General features: G+C 34.5%; 2 protein-coding genes across 6 annotated transcripts; one reads left to right on the top strand and one right to left on the bottom strand.

Annotated features, from left to right (window-relative positions):
• Positions 1-513: 513 nt before the first annotated feature.
• LOC108474518 (ethylene-responsive transcription factor ABR1-like) lies at positions 514-3,184 on the top strand. Its single transcript, XM_017776469.2, has 2 exons — positions 514-1,085; positions 2,506-3,184. The coding sequence occupies exons 1-2, from the start codon at positions 782-784 to the stop codon at positions 3,000-3,002; spliced, it is 801 nt and encodes a 266-aa protein (XP_017631958.1). The 5' UTR covers positions 514-781; the 3' UTR covers positions 3,003-3,184.
• Positions 3,185-8,199: 5,015 nt separating this feature from the next.
• Positions 8,200-25,918, bottom strand: LOC108466311 (exosome complex component RRP4 homolog). 5 transcript variants are annotated; one of them, XR_008272933.1, is made up of 9 exons: positions 25,592-25,918; positions 25,393-25,494; positions 25,263-25,308; positions 25,034-25,123; positions 23,978-24,043; positions 23,784-23,852; positions 22,663-23,134; positions 17,355-17,390; positions 8,400-8,413 (listed from the first exon to the last, which is right to left on the bottom strand). XR_008272933.1 is itself a non-coding variant. In XM_053020744.1 (8 exons), the coding sequence occupies exons 1-7, from the start codon at positions 25,744-25,746 to the stop codon at positions 22,697-22,699; spliced, it is 966 nt and encodes a 321-aa protein (XP_052876704.1). In that variant the 5' UTR covers positions 25,747-25,918; the 3' UTR covers positions 8,200-8,413; positions 22,663-22,696. The 5 variants fall into 5 exon arrangements, 4 of the variants coding, with proteins under 4 accessions (XP_052876704.1, XP_017622146.1, XP_017622138.1 ...); XM_053020744.1 differs by lacking the exon at positions 17,355-17,390 and having other exon boundaries at positions 8,200-8,413; XM_017766657.2 differs by lacking the exon at positions 8,400-8,413 and having other exon boundaries at positions 17,138-17,390.
• Positions 25,919-27,079: the final 1,161 nt, after the last annotated feature.

The following is a 27,079-nucleotide window of genomic DNA, read 5'->3' as shown; positions in this document are numbered from 1 at the left end:
ATAGTTCTAACATTATTGCCATCACAGATGATGAAGAAACAAGGTATGGTAGTAAAATATATCATCAAATACGTGCAAAACCAGAAATTTTCCTTAGGCTTTAAAGTTAAATTAAAAATTTTAAAGGAATAAAGTGTAATTTTATAATTGTGTTATATAATATAATTTCATAATTTTAAAGAGACTTTAAAATAAAAAAAAACAAAGGATAAAAGCATGTTTTATTTGCTCACTTTAAAAGAGTATAAACACTTAATTTCGTTTAGAGAGTTGAATTTATTAATTTTCGAAATTCACAAGTATATACGCATTTTACAAATTTCCTAAGTATGTTGTTCACCTTCTCTACCTGGCTAACCGCGTTTTTGGTATAGTTTGCATCGACTTTGGGTCAGCGGTTAACAAAAGGCCACTCTGTACTCTAATCACAAAAGCCACGTCATTCATCACCGAAGGATTGAAATTTTCCTTATTAAAAGAAGAATGTTTTTCTACTCTTTTATTCTCACGTTACCCATTGTTTTAAAGTTTTGCACGTCGAGTCTACTGATATTAAAGACGACCAATTTTGAGACATTGCCTATTTAACCGTCTTCTATTTCTTTGCTGCTGAACTAAAGAGGTAGAAAGTTAGTTAAGTTGTTTAAGAGAGATTTTTGCATGTAATAATTAGTTTTAGATGATTGTTAAAAGGAAAAAAAAAAAAAAAGGTAGCAAAAAAGGAAGAGAGAGCCGGTGACAAGCAAGCAACAGTTGTTGAAGAATCAGGCGCATATATATAATGAAGAGAGAAGAAGGGTCATGGTCGTCGTCGTCGGTTAGAAGGGAAAGGGAGATGCGGGCTGTGGTTTCAGCTTTGACTCATGTGGTAGCTGGTGAGGAGCCTGTAGCAGATAATGAAAACTTAGATGGTTTTGGTTCTTGTATTGGTGATAACGGTGCTGCTTCCTCATGGAGACGTAGTCGGCAAAAGAGAGGAAGGGAACAACTAGAAGTAAAAGAAAAAGAAGGCAGTAGCAGTGGCAGCAGAGGAGGGAATTTCCGACGTCGAGGAGGAGGATACTCATGTTCTGCTGGTGTACAGGGTAAGCAACTTGCAGAATGGAAAATTCATATAATCTGGGTGATATAGATATAAAAATGTTTAATTTTTATGACAAGGTTTAAACCGTTTCCATCTACCTTACTCCAAACAAGTTTAGATTAAAAGATTATGTTCTTGTATCCCAGGGAAGACACTATTTTTTTCACTAAATAAAATTTACTCATAGGTTTTAGTCGAAAATTATTATCTTTATTTTTAAAAAAAATTAGAGTTACATTTTTACAAAAAAAAAATTGCTAGTATTTAATTTTTATTTATATTTTACCTTTATTTTTCCTTAAAAATAATATAATAATTAACTAATATTTTTCAGCTATAATTATACTAAATAATTTGTATTTATAAAATTATAATTATATGTAAAAAAAGATAATTTTAAGTATTTAACTAATTTTTAAACAAAATATTTTTGTTATTTTATTTTATTTTTAATTTAAAAATAATAAAATAATTAGCTAATATTTTCAGTTATAACTCTACTAAATAATTTTTTAAATATAATTTAATATTTGTTGATGTGATATTAATTTTTGGTGATTTTTTGAGCCATGACATATTTATATAAGTCATAATAATTTATTTGGACCTTTGATTTTATAAAATTGGTTATTTTAGCTCTTTATTTAATTTTTATTTTTATTTAATTTATTTGGATATTTGTTAACTTTGATAACGTGACATACATCCGGATTCTCACGTGGATGCCACAACAACAACTAATTAATTCTTTAAATTTTTAAAATTTAAAATAAATTATAAAAATATTAAAATGATTTTTAAAAATATAAAATTTATAAAAAAATTATTATTTAATTGTAAAAATTAATTAATTGGTGATATGGCATATATGTGACATGTCAGTTAAATTAACAAAGGTTAACATTTTTATCTGTTTTGAGGTATTTTGATAAATAATATAAATTTAAGGACTAAAATAGGTAAATATTTAATTGGAGTGCAAAAGACATCGTGGAGATAAAAACATATGAAAGCTTGTATATGAAACTTGGTTTCACTTATAGACGGATAATGAAGGGGCGATGAAAGGAGTGAAATTTACTTATCTGTGTTTTTCCTATTCCTTTTTTACACAAATATTTATGCTAGATTAGTAAGTTAATAAAGAGTAGTACCTTTTATATAAATTAGTGATTTATTGGAATTAAAGTAAAAGTAAAAGTAAAAATTCAGTTCATTTTTCAAAAAAGACCACCATTTCTTTATTAAGGATAAAACTATTCATTTCGTAATAAATTCAACCTTTGATGTGTGTCAATATAGTAAATAATATCATCTCATTAAATGTTTCCAATTACTTTTAGCCATATTTTTCTTCAAACCATAATTTTTTCTACCTCCATCATCCAAATCCAATTTATGAATATAATTGTTCTACCCAGATACTGAGGCAGAGGCAAACACCAGAGCACAATTGGCTCCAACATACGAATACAAGAGCAATGAGAAGTACAAAGAAGAGGCAGGGAGAAGATATAGGGGAGTGAGAAGGCGGCCATGGGGAAAATGGGCAGCCGAAATAAGGGACCCTTTTAAAGCTGCTAGGGTTTGGTTAGGCACCTTCGACACAGCTGAGGCTGCTGCTATGGCCTACGATGAAGCAGCCCTTGGTTTCAGAGGCAGCAAAGCCAAGCTCAACTTCCCTGAAAATGTCAAACTCCGATCACCTCCTTCCAATCTAACCACAACCTTGTTGCCCATTTTTTATTCTCCCAACACCCTTTTGTCCATCCCGACAATTCTTCACTCCCAATGTCATGATAGCTTGGTCCAAAACCCTCTAGTTTCATCAACTTCAATAGGTTCTCGTGCACAGTCTTGTTCTTCACCATCGACTTCTGTTTTCCCGATTCAAGGTGGCAGTTTTGGAGATTTTTAATTTCACTTACGGATTAAGAAAACGTCTTTGTTAATTACAACGATGGAGATTGTTGTTTTCTGAGGAGTGACATTTTCTATGATACACACTTTGTTTTTCCTTTTGGAATTATTGGCTTATTAGTATTTTCATGACAGTCTGCTGCAAGTCTTCCATTTTCTTAAGATAACAAAAATATGAGTAAACTATATCAACAGTCCTAAGTTTTGTTTAAAATTACATTTTAGTCATCCAACGTTCAATATCTTCTATTTCACATCTGCATTGTCCAGCGATTAGATTTCGTAACGATAATACATAAGGATCATGTGTGTCTAATTGTTTCTCTGTTACCAGTCTTTGTAGAGATTACTACTCATAGAGACTTAAGGTAACTTTGATTTTTGTAATATTTGTAATAAATATTACAAATATTTATAATTTTTTATAATTTATAATGTTGGTAATATTTATGGTTTTTAGAATATTTTTATTTTTATAAATTATAAATTTATTTTTTTATAAATTTTAAATATTTTTATGATATTTTATTAGTTTGATTTATTGTTCAAAAATGTTAAAATATTGAAATAATATTTTAGTTATAGTTCAGATGGTTAGTTAATTATTAACCCATTGAATTAACATGTCATGCTATCCCTTTAACAAAGGTTAACAGAGTAACAAACAAGAGACCAAAATGTAATATCTCGATAACATTAGTAACTATTATGTAACTTTAAAAAATTAAGTATTGCTGATGTAATTTTTCTTAAAAATATTTGGGAAGCATTTGTATTTCAAAATTGATATTATTGTTTATTTTCTATATATTATCCAAATATGCTAATTACATAGGATTTTTAATTATGTAAACGAGTAAAAATATATTTGAATAAAATCTAATCAGGTTCCAAACTTTGAATATTCAAATTCATTATTTATACGTGAAAGCAAAATAAATTAAGATACCTATTCTTTTATTTATTTTCTCAACCAAACAATTTTTTTTGGGGGGGCGAAACAAGTAATAAAATAGAATTGAACTTTTTTTCTCACCACCTTTGGTAACCTGCATCCCCGTCATCGCCAAGGCTTGTAAGCTAGTTGCCAACTTCTGCTCCCTTGGCTTTGAAAGCTTGTTAGCATGGGTTTGTTGGCACTTACGAAAGGCAAGGAACGACTTTGTCTTTATGGACTCTACTACAAATCATCCCACAACAATGGTCTCGATGATTACCGAAATTTCTTTGAAAGCCATGGTTCACCTAGTTAATCCACCTAGGTGGAGATGCATCTGTTGAGGTGGTTAAGATTAACTGTTACACTTCCTTTGACGGCAACAGAGGAGAAGCCGTTATTGCGACCGTTGTTCGTGATCATGATGACAAGAACTTGAATGGAACCAACACATTACTAATAAGGATTAACTCCATATTAGTAGTTCAAGCCTCAGCAATTAAGCTTGGTTCATGTTATTGGGTGGCATAATTGTTGGAAGGAGGTAAAAGAGAAATAGCCTTTAAGAAAGAAATGAACTCACTCTGTATTAAACTTTGTCTTCTTTAATTCTTTTTTGTCATGCTTCATCACGTACAACTATTTATATAGTAGTTGTAAGTTACTATTGGTTTCAACACATTCATGTATCCTATTTAAGTACATGCATGACTACTAGATATATATATATATCTATACTCTAAACACATTCATTAAATACAAGTACATGTAAGTAATGAGCAAGTAGTATATTCTAGAATGTTACAAATTCTAATATCCAACATTTCCCCTTACTTTGAACTTTTCTTGATTACACCAATCTTTGCACCCGTTATTTGAAAACCTTCCATTTTTAGAGGGTTTGTAACAATATTTACCACTTGATCTTGAAAGATTTTGTCACAAGGAACCATATCTCCTATAAATGTGTAATCGTTTATAGTTAAATATAGCACCAAAAAATATAATAAATTAAGAACGGCGGTGTCTGCAAGTGCATGGATCAAATTGTAATATGTACAACAAAATACTGGAACTATTCCATAGATCGTACCCAAAGGAAGATGGAATAAGTAATGAAAATACTTTTACAATAACAAGCCTAAGTGGTAATAATTAATTCCTATATTACGATAAATCATAAAATAGGTTGAGAGATAATAGTAAATAAACAATGAAAAGAAATAAATAAAGAAAAACAAATGAACGAAATAAACCAATCATGAAGGTTAATTCACTTTAGGGTTAGTTACGGTTAATTCACTTTAGGGTTTGTAATTAACTTTGAATTAGGATTTTAGAGTGGATAAGTAATCGATTAATTAATTATTACCTCCCGGCCTCCAATTAACTAATTGATTGGTTGATACTCGCTTATCTCTCGACCTCACTTTTTCAACCTAGATAAATTACGATTTACTCGGTTCGACTTATCTTCCGACCTCGTCTAGCCTATGATAACAATTTAAGAACACATAATTTATACCAACTAATCTCTCTCAGAAAACCCCAAATCTTTCATTAATCACATTCCCGTCCACTCGTTAATCTTTCCTAAGGGATTTATCCACTCATGTTATTCATAATCTCAACTTCAATTAAATAAACCATGTAAAAAAAACACGATCGATTCGGAAAAGAAAAGATATTTGAATAATCGTGGATTGAATATCGAATGGGAAATAGAGTAGCAAGTCGCTCTTTTAGAATAAAGAAATAAAACAAAAGCAAAGGAAAATATAAATTGAATACTTTAATTAGATAAACAAACTCTTGAACCAAAACTAATTCAAGAAGAAAAACAAGAAAGTTATGAAATCTGAAAAGAAAATAAACTGCAACTACTTCTAAACTACAAGGGTTTTTGAAGGCGCCTGGGACGACTTAGTTACATTCAACCCCTAATGTCTTATTTATAAATGTGTTGGCAGCCCAAATTAGGCCTTCGGCACGTCCTAGGTCTTCATATAAGTTTGATTGTGTAAACAAAAATAATCCTGAAATACTTGGGTAGGACATCGGCCTTGTGTTGCGACACACCCCTTACGTAGTGCAACACGACACCCAAATACTAGCTTATCTCTTTCGTTCTGGGCTTTGACGTCCCGGGAAGCTTGTGCATCAACCGGCCTTTGCTTACATGTCAATTGGGTCTTTATATCTCCATCTTATACACTTAATTAAACTAATTAGCACAACCTAAGGCCCGTATCGGCCTATTAAGTCACAACACCTACAAAATGAGTTAAAAACATTTATTTTTATTGACTTGCAATCCTAAGGCCTAATTACTGAAAACATAAATTAAAATCATAAATTTCTTAGAAAACAAGCTCTTTAAGTGCGAAATTGACCCGAATTGACTACTACATTTGACCGCAGGTCAAATACCCACACTTATTTTTTTTGTTTGTCCTCAAGCAAACTACCCAAAAACAAAAACTAAAACTAAGACCGAAACTAAAACTACAAACAAGAAATAAACATGCAAGAAGAAGAAAATATACTTGAGCCAGCTTGATACACGAGATTGGAGCAAACCATCGACACTAAAACAATTTGCCTAAATATATAACCCTAGCTAGAAATTTAAAAAATTTACAATTATTTACATTTAAACAGGCTAATTAAATAAATTACAAAGTAAACAAGTTAAAGAAAATTAAATATATTTCTTCATGAAAATGTATATATGAATATAGTATTTATTTTTGTATAGTTAGTTCGCATATTTTTTTCCTACTCGATTTATTTTTATCCACGCTTTGAACTCTAATACAATAATACTTCCTTAATGACCCTTATGATTTTTTTAATTGTGCCAATATTATAGAGATCTTTTTAGGCACTTTTATAAGGGTTATACTAGTCATACTACATCATTTCAATAACCATGGAATTTACTAAGTATTTTCTATGTACTTCAAACATCCTATATTTCTACAAATATAATTACCTATTTGTATCTACAGTTATCAATTGGTATATTTAATCTCTTTTCATATTTACAATCTAATAAATTGAACTAATTAGTCTGAATATAAACAACTTAAATTATTTAATTTCAAGCTAAATCTATAATTTAAACAAACGATTTAGGCGTATGCTCCAAACCAATCACTTGTCTATAAGCTCAAGCACAACATGCAATTAAAGACTAAAAACTACTAAAAGCCAAGAAGATACACAAACTGAAGAGAATTTTTGTTTTTAAATTTTCCTAAGTCATCCCCTACACTTTATGCGGCTATAACACCCCTTACCCGTACTCGAGACTGGGACAAGGTACAGGGCATTATTGTGCACGAACATGACACTTCCTAAAAATTTTGGGCTATAAAAATTTCGTCCAAATTAAAACCAATCAATCATATTCATAATGTCTCTATTATGGACCTACGAGGCCAAAAACATACATTGAGAATGGTCCGGGACTAAACCGAGAACTTAAGAAAGTTTTTGGAAAATTTCCTGGGTTGAGCCTCACACGCCAGTGTGGAGGCAATGCACACACCCGTGTGCTTTGGGACACGCCCGTGTCCTTTACCCGTGTATAATTAATTGAATTTATTTCTCAATTCAAACCTACAGGGGTTTTCACACAGCCGAGCACACACCTGTATTGTCGTCCGTGCCCAAAAACTCGAGCATTCTTTTTATGACGTCATCATACATTTAGGGACAGACAGCCAAAACACACGCCCGTGTGCTAGGCCGTGTCTTCCACACAGTTAAGACACACGGCCGTGTCTCTACCGTGTGTTTACTACCATGCATTCTAACCTAAAAATTTTAGGTGCAGGGGACACACGGTCTTACCACACGCCCATGGGGCTGACTGTGTGTCACATACGGCCTAGACACACCCCCGTGTGTCTATCCATGTAGACCTTTTTGGAGGCTACAAATCCAAGCCAATGGTCACCCTTTATAACCACTCATATTCCCAAACCTTAAGGATGTTTAACATGGCCTAAATATGTCAGAGTACTACCACAACGGTCTATCGCATGTTAACCTCATTTCATCGATTATGTACACGCTAATTTATCCTCTTTGTATTTAAGATTTCCATCTCATTCCAAAAACACATTTAGACTTGGATCATTGTCATAACTCATTGCCAATTATTACCTAACCATCCCAAGTGATTTGGCCACATTTAATCATCACAAGAACATTTATCCACAACCAAGCATGATTAGTAGGTCACAACCTATATCAAAATGAGCCATGTCTTATGGCCATATGTAAAAAGAATAAGTTAAATATTTTAAGCCTTTACATAGGCCAACCAAAGACACATATCATAAAATAATCAGAACCTATACATGCCATTGAAACAAAATAAAGTATCTATATACCAAAGCAAAACAAGTTAATAGTGTTGACAATACTCCAACAGTCTTCCAATCTTCACGAGTCCACGAGCTCTGTAAAACAAGGAAAGGAAAGGGGGTAAGCATTAACATCTTAATAAGTCTGGATAACGGGAAAGTAAACTTACTGGTTATTTAGCATGCAATCACAAAGACATTCAGGCCAACATTCATAGTAAAATTTCCTATCACATGTACTCAACCATCAAGTTAGTTTCATGCCAGTACAATGTAACATCCTTCATAGATGAGCTCATCAATTCAAACATGTCTATTCCAATTTAACATTTTAATCTAATTGAATTTCTTAGAATCTCGATGGATATCTTCTTTACCATCAAATCATGCAAGTGATCCTTTAAATATGCACTCCCGTGAACATCACTTTTATGGCGAGATTACCAGTCTAGGCTAAATCCCCCACTACGTAACTCACAAAGTAATGTCGGGATTACCAGTCCAGGCTAAATCCCCTACAACGACATATACTCCTACGAGTTTAGGTCTGAATTACTAGTCCAGGCTAAATTCAGATCCTATTCCGATTACCCGTCCGGGCTAAATCCGTCAAAGCACACATATTTTTCAAGATGCTAGATCACTATAGGATCTCCCGTCCGGGCTAGATCTTTATACCATTATTTCATTTTTGAGTAATCCATCAGACATTCCTTTTTATTCAACTGGGACATTTCGTCATAACATTAATAATTCATGAGTTATCATACAATAATTATTACTATTGTAATTCAACTATGTACATACATCTTAAATGTATTTTAAAAATAGTTTACATTCCAGTTACACGAACTTACTTGGTAACTGCTTAGGTTTCATATTTCAGTTATTCTGAAACCTTTCGTTTTCCACGATCGATCTCCGAAATAAGTTCCTCAGCGTCTATATCAGTAAAAATGAATTATTAATACCTCATGCTATTTATTTCAGACCTAAAATTCACCCCCGGACAAATTGACCATTTTGCCCCTAACATTCCAAAATTTTACAACTTAGTCCCTAGGCTCTTAAAATGAAATGCATGAAATTCTTTGGTTACCCAAGCCTAGCCAAATGTATTATAAACTCATACTAGTCCACATTTTTCCTTGTTCCACATTTCTACCGCATATTTTGTTCCTTTTGCAAAAAGGTCCTTTTAGGGATTTTTCATGAAATTCACTTAGGAAAATATGTTTAACACACATTTAACTTTCATATTCCCCCATAAATCATCAAAGAACAAACATGTCACACATGGTTCATTTTGCATACATGAACCCTAGCTTAAAATATGGGTAGAAATGGAGAAAACATGTTACAAGGATCTCAAAAATACAAAGAACATTAAAAACAGGGCTCGGAGCCACTTACTATTGAGCTTGAAAAGTGAAGAAACCCTAGCTATGGTGTCCCTTGAAACTTCGGCAGCAAGAGGGAGAAGAATGGCTGATTTTTTCCTTCATTTTCCCTTTTTATTGATTTTATTACCAAATGACCAAAATACCCTTTCTTACTAAACTTCTAAAATTTTCCATGCATGCCCATTTTTGTCCAAAAACTTAGAAATTGGTAAAATTACTCTTTAAGACCTTATAATTAATAATCTAATACAATTTCATGAAATTTTCTTCTAGAATTCGAGTTTTGCTATTTATTCGATTTGATCCCTAATTTCCAATTAGACACCTTACACTAAGAATATCTTCATGAAACTTTAACATATGCTTACTTTTATATTCTAGGCCCCATAATAATCATAAAATAAATATTTTGACATCGGATTTGTGGTTCCGAAACCACTGTTCTAACTAGGCCCAATTTGGGGATGTTACATTTCTCCCCCTTAGGGACTTTCATCCTCGAACGTCTTACCAGTAAACAAGTTCGGATATTGACTTCTTATGGTTTCTTTAGGTTCCCATGTGGCTTCTTCCACTGCGTATCTATGCCATAGAACTTTTACCAAGGCTATATTCTTGTTCCTTAATTGTTTGACTTCTCGAGCCAAAATTTTGACCGGTTCTTCACCATAGGTCATATCCGGTCTAATCTCAACTTTCGTCTATAAAATCACATGTGAGGGGTCTGACCTATATCTCCGTAACATGGACACATGGAATACATCGTGAATCTTTTCTAATTCGGTTGGTAGTGCTAAGCGGTAGGCTAAAGGCCCTACTCGTTCAGTAATCTCGTATGGCCCAATAAACCACGAGCTCAATTTGCCTTCCTGGCCAAATCTCAAAACCTTTTGGGGAGACACTTTCAAGAATACTTTATCTCTAACTTGAAACTCAATCTCTTTCCTTTTTAAATCGGCATATGACTTTTGCCTATCCGATGCCGCTTTCAAACAATTGCGGATCACTTTAACCTTTTCTTCAGCTTCCTTGATTAAATCAATCCCGTGAATCTGGTGTTCCTTGAGTTCCATCCAATACAATGGAGTCCAACACTTTTGGCCATATAACGCCTCATAACGTGCCATCTTTAAACTCGTCTGGAAATTGTTATTGTAGGCGAACTCCACCAATGGTAAATATTTTTCCCAACTACCCTGAAATTCAAGGACACAGTACCGTAACATATCTTCAAGGGTCTGAATCGTCCTTTCAGACTGACCATCAATCTGTGGGTGGAATGTTGTACTAAAACTCAACTTTGTACCCAAGGCTTCTTGTAGTTTCTTCCAAAATCTCGAAGTAAATCTCGAGTCTCTATTTGATATGATCGACAACAGTACCCAATGTAATCTCACAATCTTGGATATGTATAAGTCGGTCAATCTATCAAGAGAGGAATCTGTCCGTACAGGAATAAAGTGAGCTGACTTCGTTAGCCTATCCACTACAACCCAATCAGCATCTTTCTTTTTCGGGGTTAACGGTAGTCTAGTCACGAAGTCCATGGTGATCTTGTCCTATTTCCATTTGGGAACGATTACAAGTTGTAATAAACCTGAAGGCACTTGGTGTTCAGCCTTGACCTGCTGACATATCAAGCATTTCGACACAAATTCAGAGATATCTCTTTTCATTCCATTCCATTAGCACATGGTCTTTAAATCATTGTACATCTTGGTACTTCCAGGGTGAATTGACAGACGACTATCATGTGCCTCTTGCAAAATCTTTCGAATAAGCTCGTTATCTTTGAGTCATAGACCCTATCTCGAAACATTAAACATCCATTAGAATCAACCCGAAAATCTAATTCAATTCTCGTTTCACATTGTGCTCTTTTGACTTGCAAGTCACTATCATTGATCTGAGTTGCGCAAACCTCTTTGAGAAATGTCAGTCTAGCTCTTAACTCTGCTAAAACCGAATCATCATCGAATAACATCAAAAACGTGTTCATAACCCTCAGAGCAAACAAGGACTTTCTGCTCAACGCGTCAGCGACTACATTTGCCTCACCAGGATGGTAATTGATCACAAGCTCATAATCTTTAATCAACTCTAGCCACCTTCGTTGTCTCAGATTCAATCCCTTTTGAGTCATCAAGTACTTCAGACTCTTGTGATCGGTGAATACATGGCAAGTTTCACCATACAAATGGTGTCTCCAAATTTTTAAGGCAAATACAATAGTAGCTAGCTCCAAGTCATGAGTCAGATAATTTTTCTCGTGCAATTTCAGTTGCCTCGAAGCATAAGTTATCACTTTACCCTCTTGCATTAGTACACAACCCAGTCCATTTAAGGACGCAACACTGTAAATCTCAAATTTTTTTCTTGGTTCAAGTTGTACCAAAACTAGAGCTTCCGTCAGTAATGTCTTCAATTTATCAAAACTCTGCTGACATTTTTTTGACCATTCAAACTTAACATCTTTTTGCAGTAACCTCATCAAAGAAGTTGCAATCATCGAAAATCCTTTCACAAATCATCTATAGTAACCGATTAAGCCCAAAAAGCTTCTAACCTCAATTACATTCTTTAGCAGCTTCCACTCAACAATAGCAGATATCTTATTTGGGTCAACTCAGATGCCATCACCCGACACAATGTGACCGAGGAATCCAACCTCTCGGAGCCAAAACTTACTCTTACTAAATTTAGCATGCAATTTTTTATCCCGTAAGATCTATAAAACAGTTCTCAAATGTTCCGCATGCTCAGTCACGCCCTTGGAATAAATTAGGATATCATCAATAAACACAACGACAAACTTGTCTAAGTATTGTCGAAAAACACAATTCATTAAATCCATAAACGCAGCTGGGGCGTTCATTAGACCAAAAACTCTTTAACTCGCAACTGGTAGGAGCTAGATCTCAGGTCTATCTTAGAAAATACAGTGGCTCCCCTCAATTGATCAAACAGATCATCAATCCTCAGCAACGGATACTTGTTCTTGATAGTTACCTTATTGAATTGCCGATTATGGGTGAGCGTTCTATCGAATCGAATGAAAAAATTTCAAGTTAATCGAGTTGACGATCATATTTTATCATCCTAATTTGATTTGAAATTTTCTCGAATCGAGTTGAGTGAGATGGAATTTGAATCAAATCGAATCGAATATATTTGTTCGAGTTAAATTTTAAAAATAATTTTGAGTCCTTGTAACCATTGTCACCCATCGTAATAAAATTTATCCACCTTAATCAAAATTTTTATTAACTTTCATCACCTCATAATTTATTTATTAATCTTTTATATACGGGTTAGCTTTTTTGCTTACTTAATTGTTTCAATTATCTTGATTCTTGTCACTATGTATTTTAGAATTAAAAATATATTAAATGTAAAATGTAATTTTTAATAAAAGTTATTTTAAAGATAAAATACGAAATTGATACCAATATAAAATTTTAACATGAATATTTAATGGCATAATTAATAATTTAATTTTAATATAAATATTCAATATGACTAAACAATTCAATAATATAAATAATATAAAATGTGAAATTTAATTAATAATATAAATAGTAGATATAAATAAAATTATTACTATTTATGTTTAGTGATTTTTTGGATAATTTTGATTTTTATTTGAGAGTAAAAGGTGAGAAGTAAAAATTTAAGGGAAAATAAAAAGTTTTGGGAAATAAAAGTTTGAGGGAAAGTAAATAGGGGGGAGTAAAATTTTGGAGGGAAAATATTAAAAAAAAATTGGGGGGTGGATTTGGGGTAGATGGGAGGTGGGATTGGAAGGAAGTAAAAATTTTAAGGGGAAAGTAGGAAGGAGTAAAAATTATTGGGGGAAATAAAAAATTTTGAGGGTTTTTGAGAGTAAAATTTTGAGAAAAAGTAAATGGGAGAGTAAAATTTTGGTAGGAAATGGATTTTGGGTAGATTGAAGGATTGGGATGGAAGGGAAGTAAAAGTTTTGGGGGGAAAGTGAGAAAGAGTAAAAGTTTTAAGGGAAAAGTAAAAAGGTTTGGGAGTTTGGGATAAAAATGTAAAATATTATAGTTTGATATTCGAATTATTCGAATTATTCGAGTTATTCGAATTCGAAAACTCAACTCGATTCGAACTCGAAATTCGAAAAATTTAAGTTGACTAGAATAACTCTATTCGTTTAACTCGAAATTCAAACTTTTTTATTTTTTCGAGTCGAATCGAATTTTTCTCACCCCTATTACCGGTAGTCTATACATAGCCTCATTGAACCATTTTTCTTCTTTACAAATAATACCGGAGCATCCCAAGGCGAGAAACTCAGTCTTGTAAAACCTTTATCCATCAGTTCTTGCAATTGTGCTTTTAATTCTTTCAACTTGGTTGGTGCCATTCTATAGGGAGCAATAGAAATAGGAGTTGTCCCAGGCACCAGTACAATACTAAACTCTACTCCTCTACCGGAAGGTAATCCAGGTAACTCTTTCGTAAACACATCCGGATACTCGCATACTATCATTACCGATTCCAATTTCAACTCAGATTCTTTAGTATTCAACACAAAAGCAAGGTAGGCTTCATATCATTTTCTTATATACCTTTGAGCCATCATTGAGGTAATCACAACCGGCAGAGTATCTAACTCGCTTGAATCAATCCGGAGAATCTCACCATCTGAGCATTTCAATTCAATATACTTGCTACCACAATTTACAATCACATCATGCACAGCTAACCAACCCATGCCAAGTATTACATCGAACGGATCGAACGGCAATAGTATAAGGTTAGCCGGAAAACAATGACCTTGAATCGTCAAGGGACAATTCTTACAGACTTTATCAACTAGGACTGACTTGCCTAGAGGGTTTGACACCTTAATCAAAAATTTTGTAGGTTCCACAGGCATATCCATACTAGACACCAATTTCATGCAAATATACGAATGGGTTGACCCTGGGTCAATTAAGGCAATGACACGAGTATTATAAATAGAAAATGTACCCATGATGACATCGAGAGCAGAGGCTTCCTCTCAAGCGCGTCTTGCATAAGTTCTTGTCGAGGCTCGAGCCTCTAATTTTGCAGTAGCATCCTTGGCAATAGTTTGACTGACACTTGCACTTCCAAGATGTCTCGGAGGTCTACCTCGAGAAATAGGAGCATTAGACTTTGGGGCTAAATCCACCTCTTTATTTACTCATTCTGGGTAGTCTTTAAGGAAGTGGTCAAGGGAACCACATCTAAAATATGCCCCACTATTCATTCGACATTCCCCGAAATGAAACTTGTTACAGCCCTTACATCTCAACTTTTGATCATCTACACTCCCCACACTAGTTACTTTAGGGGAAGAAGACTTTGGGTTGTGTCGTTTAGAGCTTCTTGTTTTGCCCAAATATCCCACCGATGCAGTGGAGTGTTTTTGTTGACTCTTCGATTTCTTCATGGGAAAGGACTGCGTTCTACGCTAGATCTCTTACTTGAAGCTCTAGCTTCTCTCTTTGCTCATTTTCTTTCATTATTCAGTTCCTCAGCCTTCTTGGCTCGATTAGCTAACGTAGCCAACTTCCTTATTTCAAGAATTCTGATTAATAGTTTGATTTCTTCATTCAAACCCTCTTCGAAGCGCTTACACATTTCCGCCTCCAATTGGACCCATTCACTTGCATACTGACTTAGTTTCACAAACTTAGTTTCACAAACTCTCTTTCGTATTCTAACATGGTTCTGGTTCCTTGTTTGAGTTCCAGGAACTCCTTCCGCTTCTGGTCCAAGAACCTTTGGCTGATATACTACTTTCTATATTCCGCTTGGAAGAATTCCTATGTAATACTCTCTCTCGGTGCTACTGAGGATACGGTCTTCCACCAATGGTATGCAGTGTCCTTCAATAGCGACACCACACATTTCAAACTTTCCTCAAGAGTACATGATAGTTCATCGAGAACTCTCATGGTATTCTCAAGCCAAAATTTGACATATTCCGGGTCGTTATCAATTGTGGCCCTAAACTCTTCGGCTCCATATTTCCTAAGTTTGTCCATAGGGGCCTTACCAATTCTCACGGGTACCACACCTTGTGGCACTTCTCCTTCAGGTCGAGCAAAGGGTGGAAGAAATCGTGGTATATTGGGGCGATTTCTTGAATAATCCCAAACCATTCATCCATCATCTCAAAGAAGGCAGCTCTTACCTCTTCTCGGCCTTCAGACACATGCCTTATACTACTACTAGCAGTAGCTTGTTGAACAGAAGCTAGAGCATGGCTCGGCTCCCTCAGTCTCATCTTAAGCTTGATTGGAAGATATTCACTATATTCAAATACAATTAAGAATGGTTAGGAGATGTCACACTATCATAACTTGTATAATGGCATGTACAGATATACTCGACATATGCTACGTTAGTACTAAAAACGACTAAATCGTAGCTCTGATATCACTAAATATAAAACCCCTTACCCGTACCCAAGACTGGGACAAGGTACAAGGCATTACTATGCACGAACATGACATTTTCGGAAAATTTTGGGCTATAAAAATTTCGTCCAAATTAAAACCAATCAATTATATTCATAATGTCTCTATTATGGACCTACGAGGCCTAAAACATACATTGAGAATGGTCCAAGACTAAACCGAAAACTTAAAAAAGTTTTTGGAAAATTTCCTAGGTTGAGCCTCACAAGCCCGTGTGGAGCTAATGCACACGCCCGTGTGCTTTAGGACACGCCCGTGTATTTTACCCTGTATAATTAATTGAATTTATTTCTCAATTCGAACCTATAGGGGTTTTCACACAGTTGAGCACATGCCCGAGTCCCTGGCCCGTGTACTTCACACGACTTAGACACACCGATGTTATCGTCCGTGCCCAAAAACTCGAGCATTCTATTTATGACATCATCATGCATTTAGGAACACATGGCTAGAACACACGCCCATGTGATAGGCCGTGTCTTCCACACGGTTGAGACACACTACCGTGTCTCTACCAGTGGATTTACTGCCATGCATTCTGACCTAAAAAATATTAGGTGCAGGGGACACACGGTCTTACCACATGCCTATGGGGCTGACCGTGTGTTACACACGGCCTAGACAAACGCCCGTAAGTCTATCCGTGTGAACCTTTCTGGAGGCTACAAATCCAAGCCAATGTTCACCCTTTATAACCACTCATATTCGCAAACCTCAAGGATGTTTAACATGGCCTAAATATATCTGAGTACTACCATAACGGTCTATCGCATGTTAACCTCATCTCATCGATTATGTACACGCTAATTTATCCTCTTTGTATTTAGGATTTTTGTCTCATTCGAAAAACACATTTAGACTTGGCTCATTGTCATAACTCATTGCCAATTATTACCTAACCATCCCAAGTGATTTGGCCACATTTAATCATCACAAGAACATTTATCCACAACCAAGCATGATTAGTAGGTCACAACCTACATCAAAATGAGTCATGTCTTATGGCCATATGCAAAAAGAATAAGTTAAATATTTTAAGCCTTTACATAGGCCAACCAAAGACACATATCACAAAATAACCAGAACCTATACATGCCATTGAAACAAAATAAAGTATCTATATACCAAAGCAAAACAAGTTGATAGTGTTGACAATACTCCAACCGTCTTTCAATCTTAACGAGTCCACGAGCTCTGTAAAACAGAGAAAGGAAAGGGGGTAAGCATTAACATGCTTAGTAAGTCTGGATAACGGGAAAGTAAACTTACCGGTTATTTAGCATACAATCACAAAGACATTCAGGCCAACACTCATAGTAAAATTTCCTATCACATGTACTCAACCATCAAGTTAGTTTCATGCCAGTACAATGTAACATCCTTCATAGATGAGCTCATCAATTCAAACATGTCTATTCCAATTTAACATTTTAATCCCGTCGAATTTCTTAGAATCTCGATGGATATCTAGTTTACCATCAAATCATGCAAGTGATCCTTTAGATACGCACTCCCGTGAACCTCACTTTTATGGCGGGATTACCAGTCCAGGCAAAATCCCCTACAATAACATATACTCCTACGAGTTCAGGTCTGAATTACCAGTCCAGGCTAAATTTAGATTCTATTCGAATTACCCGTACGGGCTAAATCCGTCAAAGCACATATTTTTCGGGATGCTAAATCACTATAGGATTTCTTGTCCAGGCTAGATCCTTTATACCATTATTTTGTTTTCGAGTAATCCATTAGACATTCCTTTTTATTCAACCGGGAGATTTCGTCATAACATTAATAATTCATGAGTTATCATACAATAATTATTACTATTTAATTCAACTATGTACATACATCTTAAATGTATTTTAAAAATAGTTTACATTCGAGTTACACAAACTTACTTGGTAAATGCTTAGGCTTCGTATTTCAGTTATTCCGAAACCTTTCGTTTTACACGATCGATCTCCGAAATCAGTTCCTCAGGGTCTATATCAGTAAAAATAAATTATTAATACCTCATGCTATTTATTTCGGACCTAAAATTCACCCTCGAACAAATTGACCATTTTGCCCCTAACATTCCAAAATTTTACAACTTAGTCCCTGGGCTCGTAAAATGAAATGCATGAAATTACTTGGTTACCCAAGCCTAGCCAAATGTATTATAAACTCATACTAGTCCACATTTTCCCTTGTTCCACATTTCTACCACATATTTTGTTCCTTTTGCAAAAAGGTCCTTTTAAGGGTTTTTCATGAAAATCACTTAAGAAAATATGTTTAACACACATCTAACTTTCATATTCCCCCATAAATCATCAAAGAAAAAACATGTCACACAAATGGTTCATTTTGCATACATGAACCCTAGCTTAAAATATGGGTAGAAATGGAGAGAACATGTTACAAGGATCTCAAAAATACAAAGAACATTAAAAACGGGACTAAGAGTCATTTACTATTAAGCTTGGAAAGTGAAGAAACCCTAGCTATGGTGTCCTTGAAATTTTGGCAGCAAGTGGGAAAAGAATGGCTAATTTTTGCCTTCATTTTCCCTTTTTAATGATTTTATTACCAAATGACCAAAATGTCCTTCTTTACTAAACTTCTAAAATTTTCCATGCATGCCCATTTTTGTCCAAAAATTTAGAAATTGAGAAAATTACTGTTTAAGACCTTCTAATTAATAATCTAAAATAATTTCATGCAAAATTTCTTCTAGAATCTAAGTTTTACAATTTATTCGATTTGGTCCCTAATTTCCAATTAGACACCTTACACTAAGAATTTCTTCATGAAACTTTAACATATGCTTACTTTCATATTCTAGGCCCCATAATAATCATAAAATAAACATTTTGACATTGAATTTGTGGTCTCGAAACTAATGTTCTAACAAGGCCCAATTTAGGGATGTTATAGCGGCACATTGTCCCTAATGTGCAATAAAAGATATAGGGGAAAGAGATTACCAAATTTTCTTGATTCGTGCAATACAATTGGTGGGACTATTCCTCTTCTTGATTTTGACTCTATATTGTTGTGTTGTCAGGAGTTCCTACTAGGAAAAACTAAACACACTATATATGTATATAATATTAAAGTCTAAAATACTTAAAAGACTAAATTTAAAACATTACAAATAAAAATATTAAGTCCAAATTCAAATAAAAACTAAAATGAAATTGTTTAAAATTAGTCAGAGCCAAGATTCGACGCTTCATCCGCTTTGCATTGTTTTCCTTTTGACTCTTCTTCCGGCTCTTTCTCTAGATTTTCTTCAGGATCTTTCTCTTTCTCCAATTCCCTCTCTTTCTTCACATTGCTCGATTTGGGAATAATGACAGCTTTAGCCCACTTTTCCTTGCATAGTCTTCAAAGATTGGTCCAACTTTTTGCATCCATCGCATAATCCATTTTGAATCAGGGTAATAGATTGTTTCCTTGATGTGGTTTGGTTTTTATCGCCTTCTTTCATTTTCGATTTCCTATAAAGTATTCCACATTTAGTTCCAAGATTGGAAACTTGCTTAGTTGAAGGACACGACCTAGCTGTCCCAACGGCACCTTTGCTTGTCAGCATATGAATCTTACTAAGTGTGGGAACAATAATTCTACATCATTTTTTCACACAAATTGTAGCATGCTCTGATATATCCATGTTCCCACACAAATATGTTCCTTTGTTAGAATTGCATACAACAAGGTTGCTTGGAATGTATCGATATTGGATATGTCCATCGTTGGGTAGATTCAAATACTAATGAATTTCAACCACATCCATGCCTTCGGAGTTAACTTCGCTTGACAAAACGATATGGGATAGTCTGTGCCTAAGTGGCACTTCCACTCACTCTTCCTGTCCATTAGGAGTTTGATTATGTCGTTCATATTCTCTCATGAAAAACATGAGGTTAGTTTGTTGAACAGAATTACAGATATATAGTGGAACGTCATAATACATCACTATCTCGGCTGGCAAGATAGTTATCTCTTTTCCTCAGGAGGAGAACCTCATTCATAGTACCTCCATTGGTCTACTTGTATCCACCTCTTTCAATGCAGAGTAGAATTTTAGTACTATCGAAAGGTACACCGACTTGGTCAAGGTTGTAGAGAACTTCTAACATCGATGATATTAGATTAACTCATGTGTTTCGCTCTTCAATGTATTTATAGATTTGAAACCACGTTCTTGCAATGGAATTTTTCTTTCAGTTGCAAAAAGGTTGCTTTCGAGTTCCCTTTCCTGAAGGTAAGCGTGGCTATCAACTATGGATTCGCTATTAGAAAGGTTGTTAAGCATGGCTTTGTTAGAGTATGCCCAATAACCAATCATGAAATGATTGTAATTACATATTTATTTTACCTTGGTTGTTGATATAAGGCATTATCATTGTTATTTCTACTGCTCTTCGAGGGTCTCTAGCTAGCGAACCCTTTCCTCCAACTCCTTTTTTTGAGTTTCCAAAGACTGGTACTTGGTCTTCCAAGCGGAGACAGAATTCGCAAGCTCGATAGTTTGTTGGACAGAGGCTTCATACGATTGGCAAAGTTGGTTAAGTGCTCACCAAAAAGAAGGGCCCTCTCAGATTCTGCCTAATTAGCCTCAGTTTTAGCACAAGCCTTTTGGAGGGCCCAACTTGCGAGACCGCATTCTGCTGACAACATGGAAAAGAAACCCGCCAACTTGGTAATAGTGGGTTTGTAAATGCTAAAGGAAGGGGAAGAAGGATAAAAGAACTCCTTTAACTCCTAAGGACAGCTTATTATCCTACCTTTTTAAAACAACAAAGGGAGAAAAAGAATATTCGCCTGCATCGATATGTTTCCACCAAGAGAAGAAGGTTTGGACCTCACCCGAATGAGGAGTATAGTATAGGGCACCAATTGGGGAAGTATGGGGAATGTTTAAATTTGAGTCCGCAAGAGGAGAAGCCAAAGTGGATGTGGAAAGGTCTTTTGCATTGGCGGACTCAATAGGAGGTTCAAGAATGACTAAAGGAAGGAACAGAGGGCATGTTGTCGAGGTCGATGTTGGGAATCTTGTCATGCTCACTAGAGGAGGAGCAGGGATTCACTATCTAGAAGGATTGGTTGCTTGTCAGGCCTGTGGCAGGACCTGTTGTCGCTGTTATCCCCTGTGCTAGAGAACCCTCTTTCGAGTCTCAACCTCTTGTGACTACGACTGCAAGCTCGTGCTCTAGAATCAATCGCATTCATGACCTATTGTGCACTCTTAAACAATGCCTCTACATCCATGACTTTAGGCTAAAATAGAGGTGATGAGGGCAAGAGAGAAATAAGACCTAATATATGAACATCGGGGTCAGCAACATTCTCAATTAAGTCTCTACCCGATGACTCACCCATGAATCTCAAAGTTGAGGAAATCCAGTGGCAAAAAGGAATATTGTAGACAGTATAGAAGAAATCAGTGGGCTCCCTCCATTTCCCAGTTAAAGCCTAATCTAGCTTATTATTGACCCCAAATAGTCACGCTTATTCAACAGATTAAACCATCTTGGAACTCATGCCAAAATAAAGGTTTGATGCCCGCCAACCATTTGGGTTCCTTCCCTTCAAATAGAAAAAAAAACACTTCTAAAGGTGAAGAGTTTTCTTAACTCCAAAGTGCGCTCGGGATTTAGCCTTTCAACTTGTACCATGCGATCCATTGGCATCATTGTACAAATCTACATCATAGTACTCGGCCTTTCCATTTTTGTAAGACTTAAAACCCTTTATGCCTAATAATTGATAAATTTTAACTTATATATTATTTAATCGTGACAATTAATGGACGATAATTGTATCTTAATAATTCAAAAATTACTTGAACATAGATAACCCAGGAATACTATCTCCTTTTTGATGGTTTCACTTTCTTATTCTACAAGGAAGGAGTTACTTGTTCAAGTAAAACTGTAAAATGAGCAGCATCAAGAATAGCAATGATAGGTATAGCAGCAGACTACCAGTTAGGTAGTAAAGATAGCGCAAACTTGGCTCATTCAAGCTGTTCGATTCGAATCAATAATGACTGAAGTGAATTTGAACTTTTTTGAGCTACACTCAAATAGATAGATTATGAAGGCAAGTGTTTAATTTACATCCTAAATCTCATTATTCAATTGCCATTACAAAGAAATTGTCTTGCCTTGTGTTCCTCGGATTCATCATGGACATTCACTAATTCTTTCATAATTTAAAAATGTAAAGCTCATATTTGTTTCTTCTTTCCCAGCCTACTGGAACCTTCATTCTAGATGCTATTAACAGTCTCAGCTCTACATTTTAATGTAGTTTTTCCTTGCATATATAAACCTCTAAATTCCATGGCGTTTCTTCCATCTCTGCCGGAACCATTAAAATTCTATAAAATAAATTATAATGGTTATGAACGGGAACAATTTTGCACTAGGTTCACCATTTTCCTCGCATTGTAGCAAATTAACGATGTTACCTTGAAAGATAACTGCTGACAGCTGAATATCACATCATCTTTTCCGCTTTCCCACCAAGCTTCTCCGCTCAGCTTCCCTTTCCGCAACCAAAACATGAAACTCTGAGCCTAGCATGTCATGTATGTCAATTTTCACTGTGCTGCTCAACTCAACTGTCTCCAAGATCAAATCTGCATCGATACTGAAACCTAAAGTTGACAGCACACGTACGGCATTCGCAATTCTGCATATGTTCTGCCTCATCTCTAGAGGGGTATGAGTTTTGTTTTTTTCTTCAGGAACCATGGATTGTTCAGAACTATTAGCTTGATCCACTACCATACTGTCTCTGGCTTCAACATGTTCACCAACCCATATGAATCCATTACGTCCAAGTACCAGGTCAATTCCAAACTGTTCAAGGTGATGGAAATGCTGTTTGCTTTTCTTCACTAGGTAAGGATCAACTATGAGCAATTGACCCTTTTCAAGCTGTGTACATGTCAACTCCATCAGCAAAAGCATAATCAAAAAAGACAATGCAAGCAAATAGAGTATTGTATGAAAAAAATCTAATTGAAGCAACAAAACTTTATGGCAAGGCTTACAAAATGCATAGGATGCATCAGTACAAAGGATTCACAGAAACACAATTGGATTATGTCTTCATGTCGCAAAGAAAAAGAAAAAATAAATAAAGTTCCTAATAACCTAAATACTTCTCTCCTGGTTTTGATTCACAGAAATGCTTCATGGAGTAAATTGATTTGGGGACTTGTTGAGCACCCTATTTCCCTTCTTTTTTGGGTGATATCCAAGTTTACCGCCCAATTTCATAACTAAGTTAAAGTAACTAGCAACATTGCAAGTTGCAACATAAAGATTTGGCTTGCAGCACTATAAATTCAGAAAGTTCCAACTTTCTCTAAACATAAACCGGGAAAGAAAACAAACAAACAGACAACAGCTAATGCTTTATTCTCTCCATTTGATTCTATTCATAATTGTTTTCAAGACCTGTTGCATAAAAAAGCTTATACTTTTGTTCTTTTGTCACATATTGCTTAATAAAGAGATAAACACACAGAAACCAAGCAAGAAAAAAGCACGAGGAATAAACAAAAGCCTTCTAATTAGATACCTTCCCATACTTTTGACTTCTTGCTTGGAGTTGCAAGCTGCCATCATGCTGGAAATTACGAACCTCCGCCTGAGAAAAGAAAAAGAATGTTATATAACATTGATGTTTATCATTTTTATTGCATTTGTTGTCACATAGCATGTTTACATGGGAACTATATAAAACAATAAACAAAAGTTTGCCACTACACTTACACAGACAACATCGTTCTCTTCAAAAATACCACGCATGTTGAGTTCATCCAAAGCAGTACGCCGCCTCTAACAATCAATAGTGAAATTTAAAACAAGAAAATTTGTAAGCAACAGAGCAAAATCTAATAAGACAATTATGGTTAGTCAACACATCACATCGAATAAGCAGCCAGTATAAGCATCCCCCCCCCCCCCAAACTGGACATATGGTTAATTAGAACTGTTGGACTCAGTGGGATAAGCCATCCATCAGAGTCAATCTTCTAGCATGTCACTTAAAAATATAGACTTTCTTTTCTCTTGGCAATTTAACTTCAGCTAATCACAATTATTATCTAAAGAGACAATAAAAGAACTCCAATCCTTACTAAGATAAATAAATACAAACCGACACTCTAACTATCAGATAATTAAAGAGTAGAGACAGAAGAGCAACAAGTGAAAGAAACCTCTTCCCTCTAGAAGAAAAAGGTCTCTTTTTTCACTAGAAAAGGGGAAAAGCTCCTTCTGCTTCCATTGTCAAGTATGAGATTTTTGCACTAGGGATTATTGTGAATTCTGCCCATGTAGCTTCCCACTGCAAGATGATCGGGCCAGAAATTTATGAAAGGTCAAGGGAAACTCCTAGGGTCATTTGCAACTATTTTTTTAAAAAAAAAAGAACATAACAAGTAGGGAATCAAGTTAAATCAAGAGTGTGGTTTTCATTTATCCAGTTAATTTAAATTATCCAACAATAACTAATGCAGAGAACATATTATTAATCTTTAAACTAATTTGAACAAATTAAAATAAACAAACGATCAGAAACTAAAAACTATTATTAAGATCAAATTCTAAGAACACTATGAAGCAATATAAAAAACAATGGAAGGCCAAATAAAACAGTTTTACTAATCTAGGATATAGGACTGCTGAACTCTTAATACAGCATCCTACCTTGATACAATTTCAGCAAATATTCTCAATGCTTTCTACTGAATATTTTAAGAGATCCATCAAACTCTTGGTTCTGTGTCAAAGGGTAGTACAAGTTACAATTGATATACTAGTTACCTGAATACCATCAGGCATGTTCATGGAGGAAAGCATTAAAATGGCGTCTAGGCTGAAATTTATCTCCAATCTCCATCGCTTTTGAGAAACCTAAAAAATCCAAAAGAAAGCTACAAAAACTGTATAAAAATGCAGAATCAATTAAGTTTGTTTCCATAAAATACATATAAAGAAACTTCCTGCAATCTAGAAATGGTGAAAGTATTTTTCTCGCATTTTTAGACATTACCTCAACTACACGTCCCACTACGATATCCCCAACCTCTGGCTTGTACCTAAATGATTTAACATTTGAAATCAATCAAATTACCACAAAAAAAAAAGGCATTTGAACTGAACAGTAAAATTTTCAAGAATACCTAGCACGTAAGGCGCGTACATAGACCAGTTTGTTGATGCGCTCCACCACGCCACACACAGTTGCCACCAAATCGCCATTTAGGTCCGTTGTCCCATGCCCTCTTAAACAATTTCAAAAAGAAAAAAGAGTTAATCAATTTATATACAAATTCAGGTAAAGATATAGCTTAACTGAGTAATTTTGGGGGATGGGGATACTTGAGTAAAGCGGCTTCATAGTTGACGGGAATGGTATCGGCGACGGTAACGGAAGCGTCGGAATTCGCTTTACAAGAAAGAGACTGAAGCTTTTCCAATGCTCTTTGAAGTCTTATTCTTTGCGTTTGGCTCAAGGGCAGCTGTAATCCTCTCATTTTTTTATTTGCAAATCAGCAAAAGCTTGATGTTGGAGTGAGTATTTCGATCTCTGGCTGTAAAACAGAAAAACCCTAAACCCTGTGCATCAATTATTCCCCCAAATTTTGCTCTGCACTAATTGGGCTTTCAATGTGCTATTAATGGATAGGTTAAGGGCTTGTTTAGGGCTAGTTTAGTTTTTTTCTTGAAAATTGATTTTGAAAAAATTAATTTTGAAAAGTGTTATGAATAAGTGTTTTTCAAAATATCTTTTAAAAGTATTGTTAAATTAGCCTTAAGTTACTTTAGATCAGCTGTATTAAAATTATAAAATAACTATCAATAAATTTCTTTTTATTATACATGGCAACTTATAACATTTTCATACTAAAATTTTAACTTTTAATATTTGACATTTTAATATTTTTAATAATTTAACTACAATGTCTACATATTATTTAATTTTATCATATTTTTTACATGAAAATATAATTTACATAGAAATAAAAACAAAAATAATTTTTAAAATATATTTATTATTAAGCTAGATAGTTCTTAAATACATTGCTTTCCTTATACTTTAAATGTAACGACCCGATAGTTAGAGTGTCAGAAAGTGTATTTCCGAGACTTTGTATCTATAAATCGGACTCCTAAATATTTTTATTAAATATTTATGAGGCTAGCTTAGTAGCTAATAAATTTTTGAATTAGTAAATTTTATGCAATTAGGAGTTATTAAGGTACAAAAATTAAATCGCGTTAAAGTTAAAAATTAAATTATAAATTGAAATAAATTAAAAGGGCTAAAGTAGCAATTGTGTGACTTAATTAATGTGTGTATAGGTGGGCCGATCATGGGCTAAGTTAAATGCATGAATATATATTATATATGTTAACTCTAATGTATGTTTTATATTAAGTAATAATAAAAATAGTTATAATAATATCAAAAGAAAAGAAAGAGAATGTTTTGATTCTTTGTTACATGCAAACGGAAAAAGAAAAAGGAAAGAAGAAAAGAAGAAGAGTCACGCACGGCCAAGGGGGTTTGAGATTCAAATTTAAATTGGTTAGTGTAAATTTAGTCTATTTTTTTATAATTTTTACATTTTTGAATCTTGATACTTAGGGTTACCTAATTCATATTGTAATTTTAGTATTATTCAAGATTTTAGATGCTAACATTGTTAAATAGTTTAAGTATTAGGGATTAAATAGATAGATTTTTAAGTTAGAAATGGAAAAGGATTAAATTGTGGAATTAATTGTTGATTTTGAACAATAGGGACTAAATTGTGAATAATTCAAAATTAAGGGATTGAATTGGAAAAGAGGAAGTTAAATGTG

This window comes from Gossypium arboreum, chromosome 10 (assembly GCF_025698485.1).
Source record: "Gossypium arboreum isolate Shixiya-1 chromosome 10, ASM2569848v2, whole genome shotgun sequence".
NCBI classification, from domain to species: Eukaryota; Viridiplantae; Streptophyta; class Magnoliopsida; order Malvales; family Malvaceae; genus Gossypium; species Gossypium arboreum.
Note: the sequence above shows the minus strand (reverse complement) of the source record. Positions and strands in the feature narration are given on the sequence as shown.

What these genes read in the sequence shown, in the direction of transcription:
- LOC108474518 (XM_017776469.2), top strand. Translation starts at nt 782, where the DNA reads ATGAAGAGAGAAGAAGGGTCATGGTCGTCGTCGTCGGTTAGAAGGGAA. An exon ending in ATGTTCTGCTGGTGTACAGG is followed by an intron (nt 1,086 to 2,505) that starts GTAAGCAACTTG and finishes TGTTCTACCCAG; the next exon opens with ATACTGAGGCAGAGGCAAAC.
- LOC108466311 (XM_053020744.1), bottom strand. Translation starts at nt 25,746, where the DNA reads ATGAGAGGATTACAGCTGCCCTTGAGCCAAACGCAAAGAATAAGACTT. An exon ending in TATGAAGCCGCTTTACTCAA is followed by an intron (nt 25,495 to 25,591) that starts GTATCCCCATCC and finishes AAATTGTTTAAG; the next exon opens with AGGGCATGGGACAACGGACC. An exon ending in GAAGTCAAAAGTATGGGAAG is followed by an intron (nt 23,135 to 23,783) that starts GTATCTAATTAG and finishes ACATGTACACAG; the next exon opens with CTTGAAAAGGGTCAATTGCT.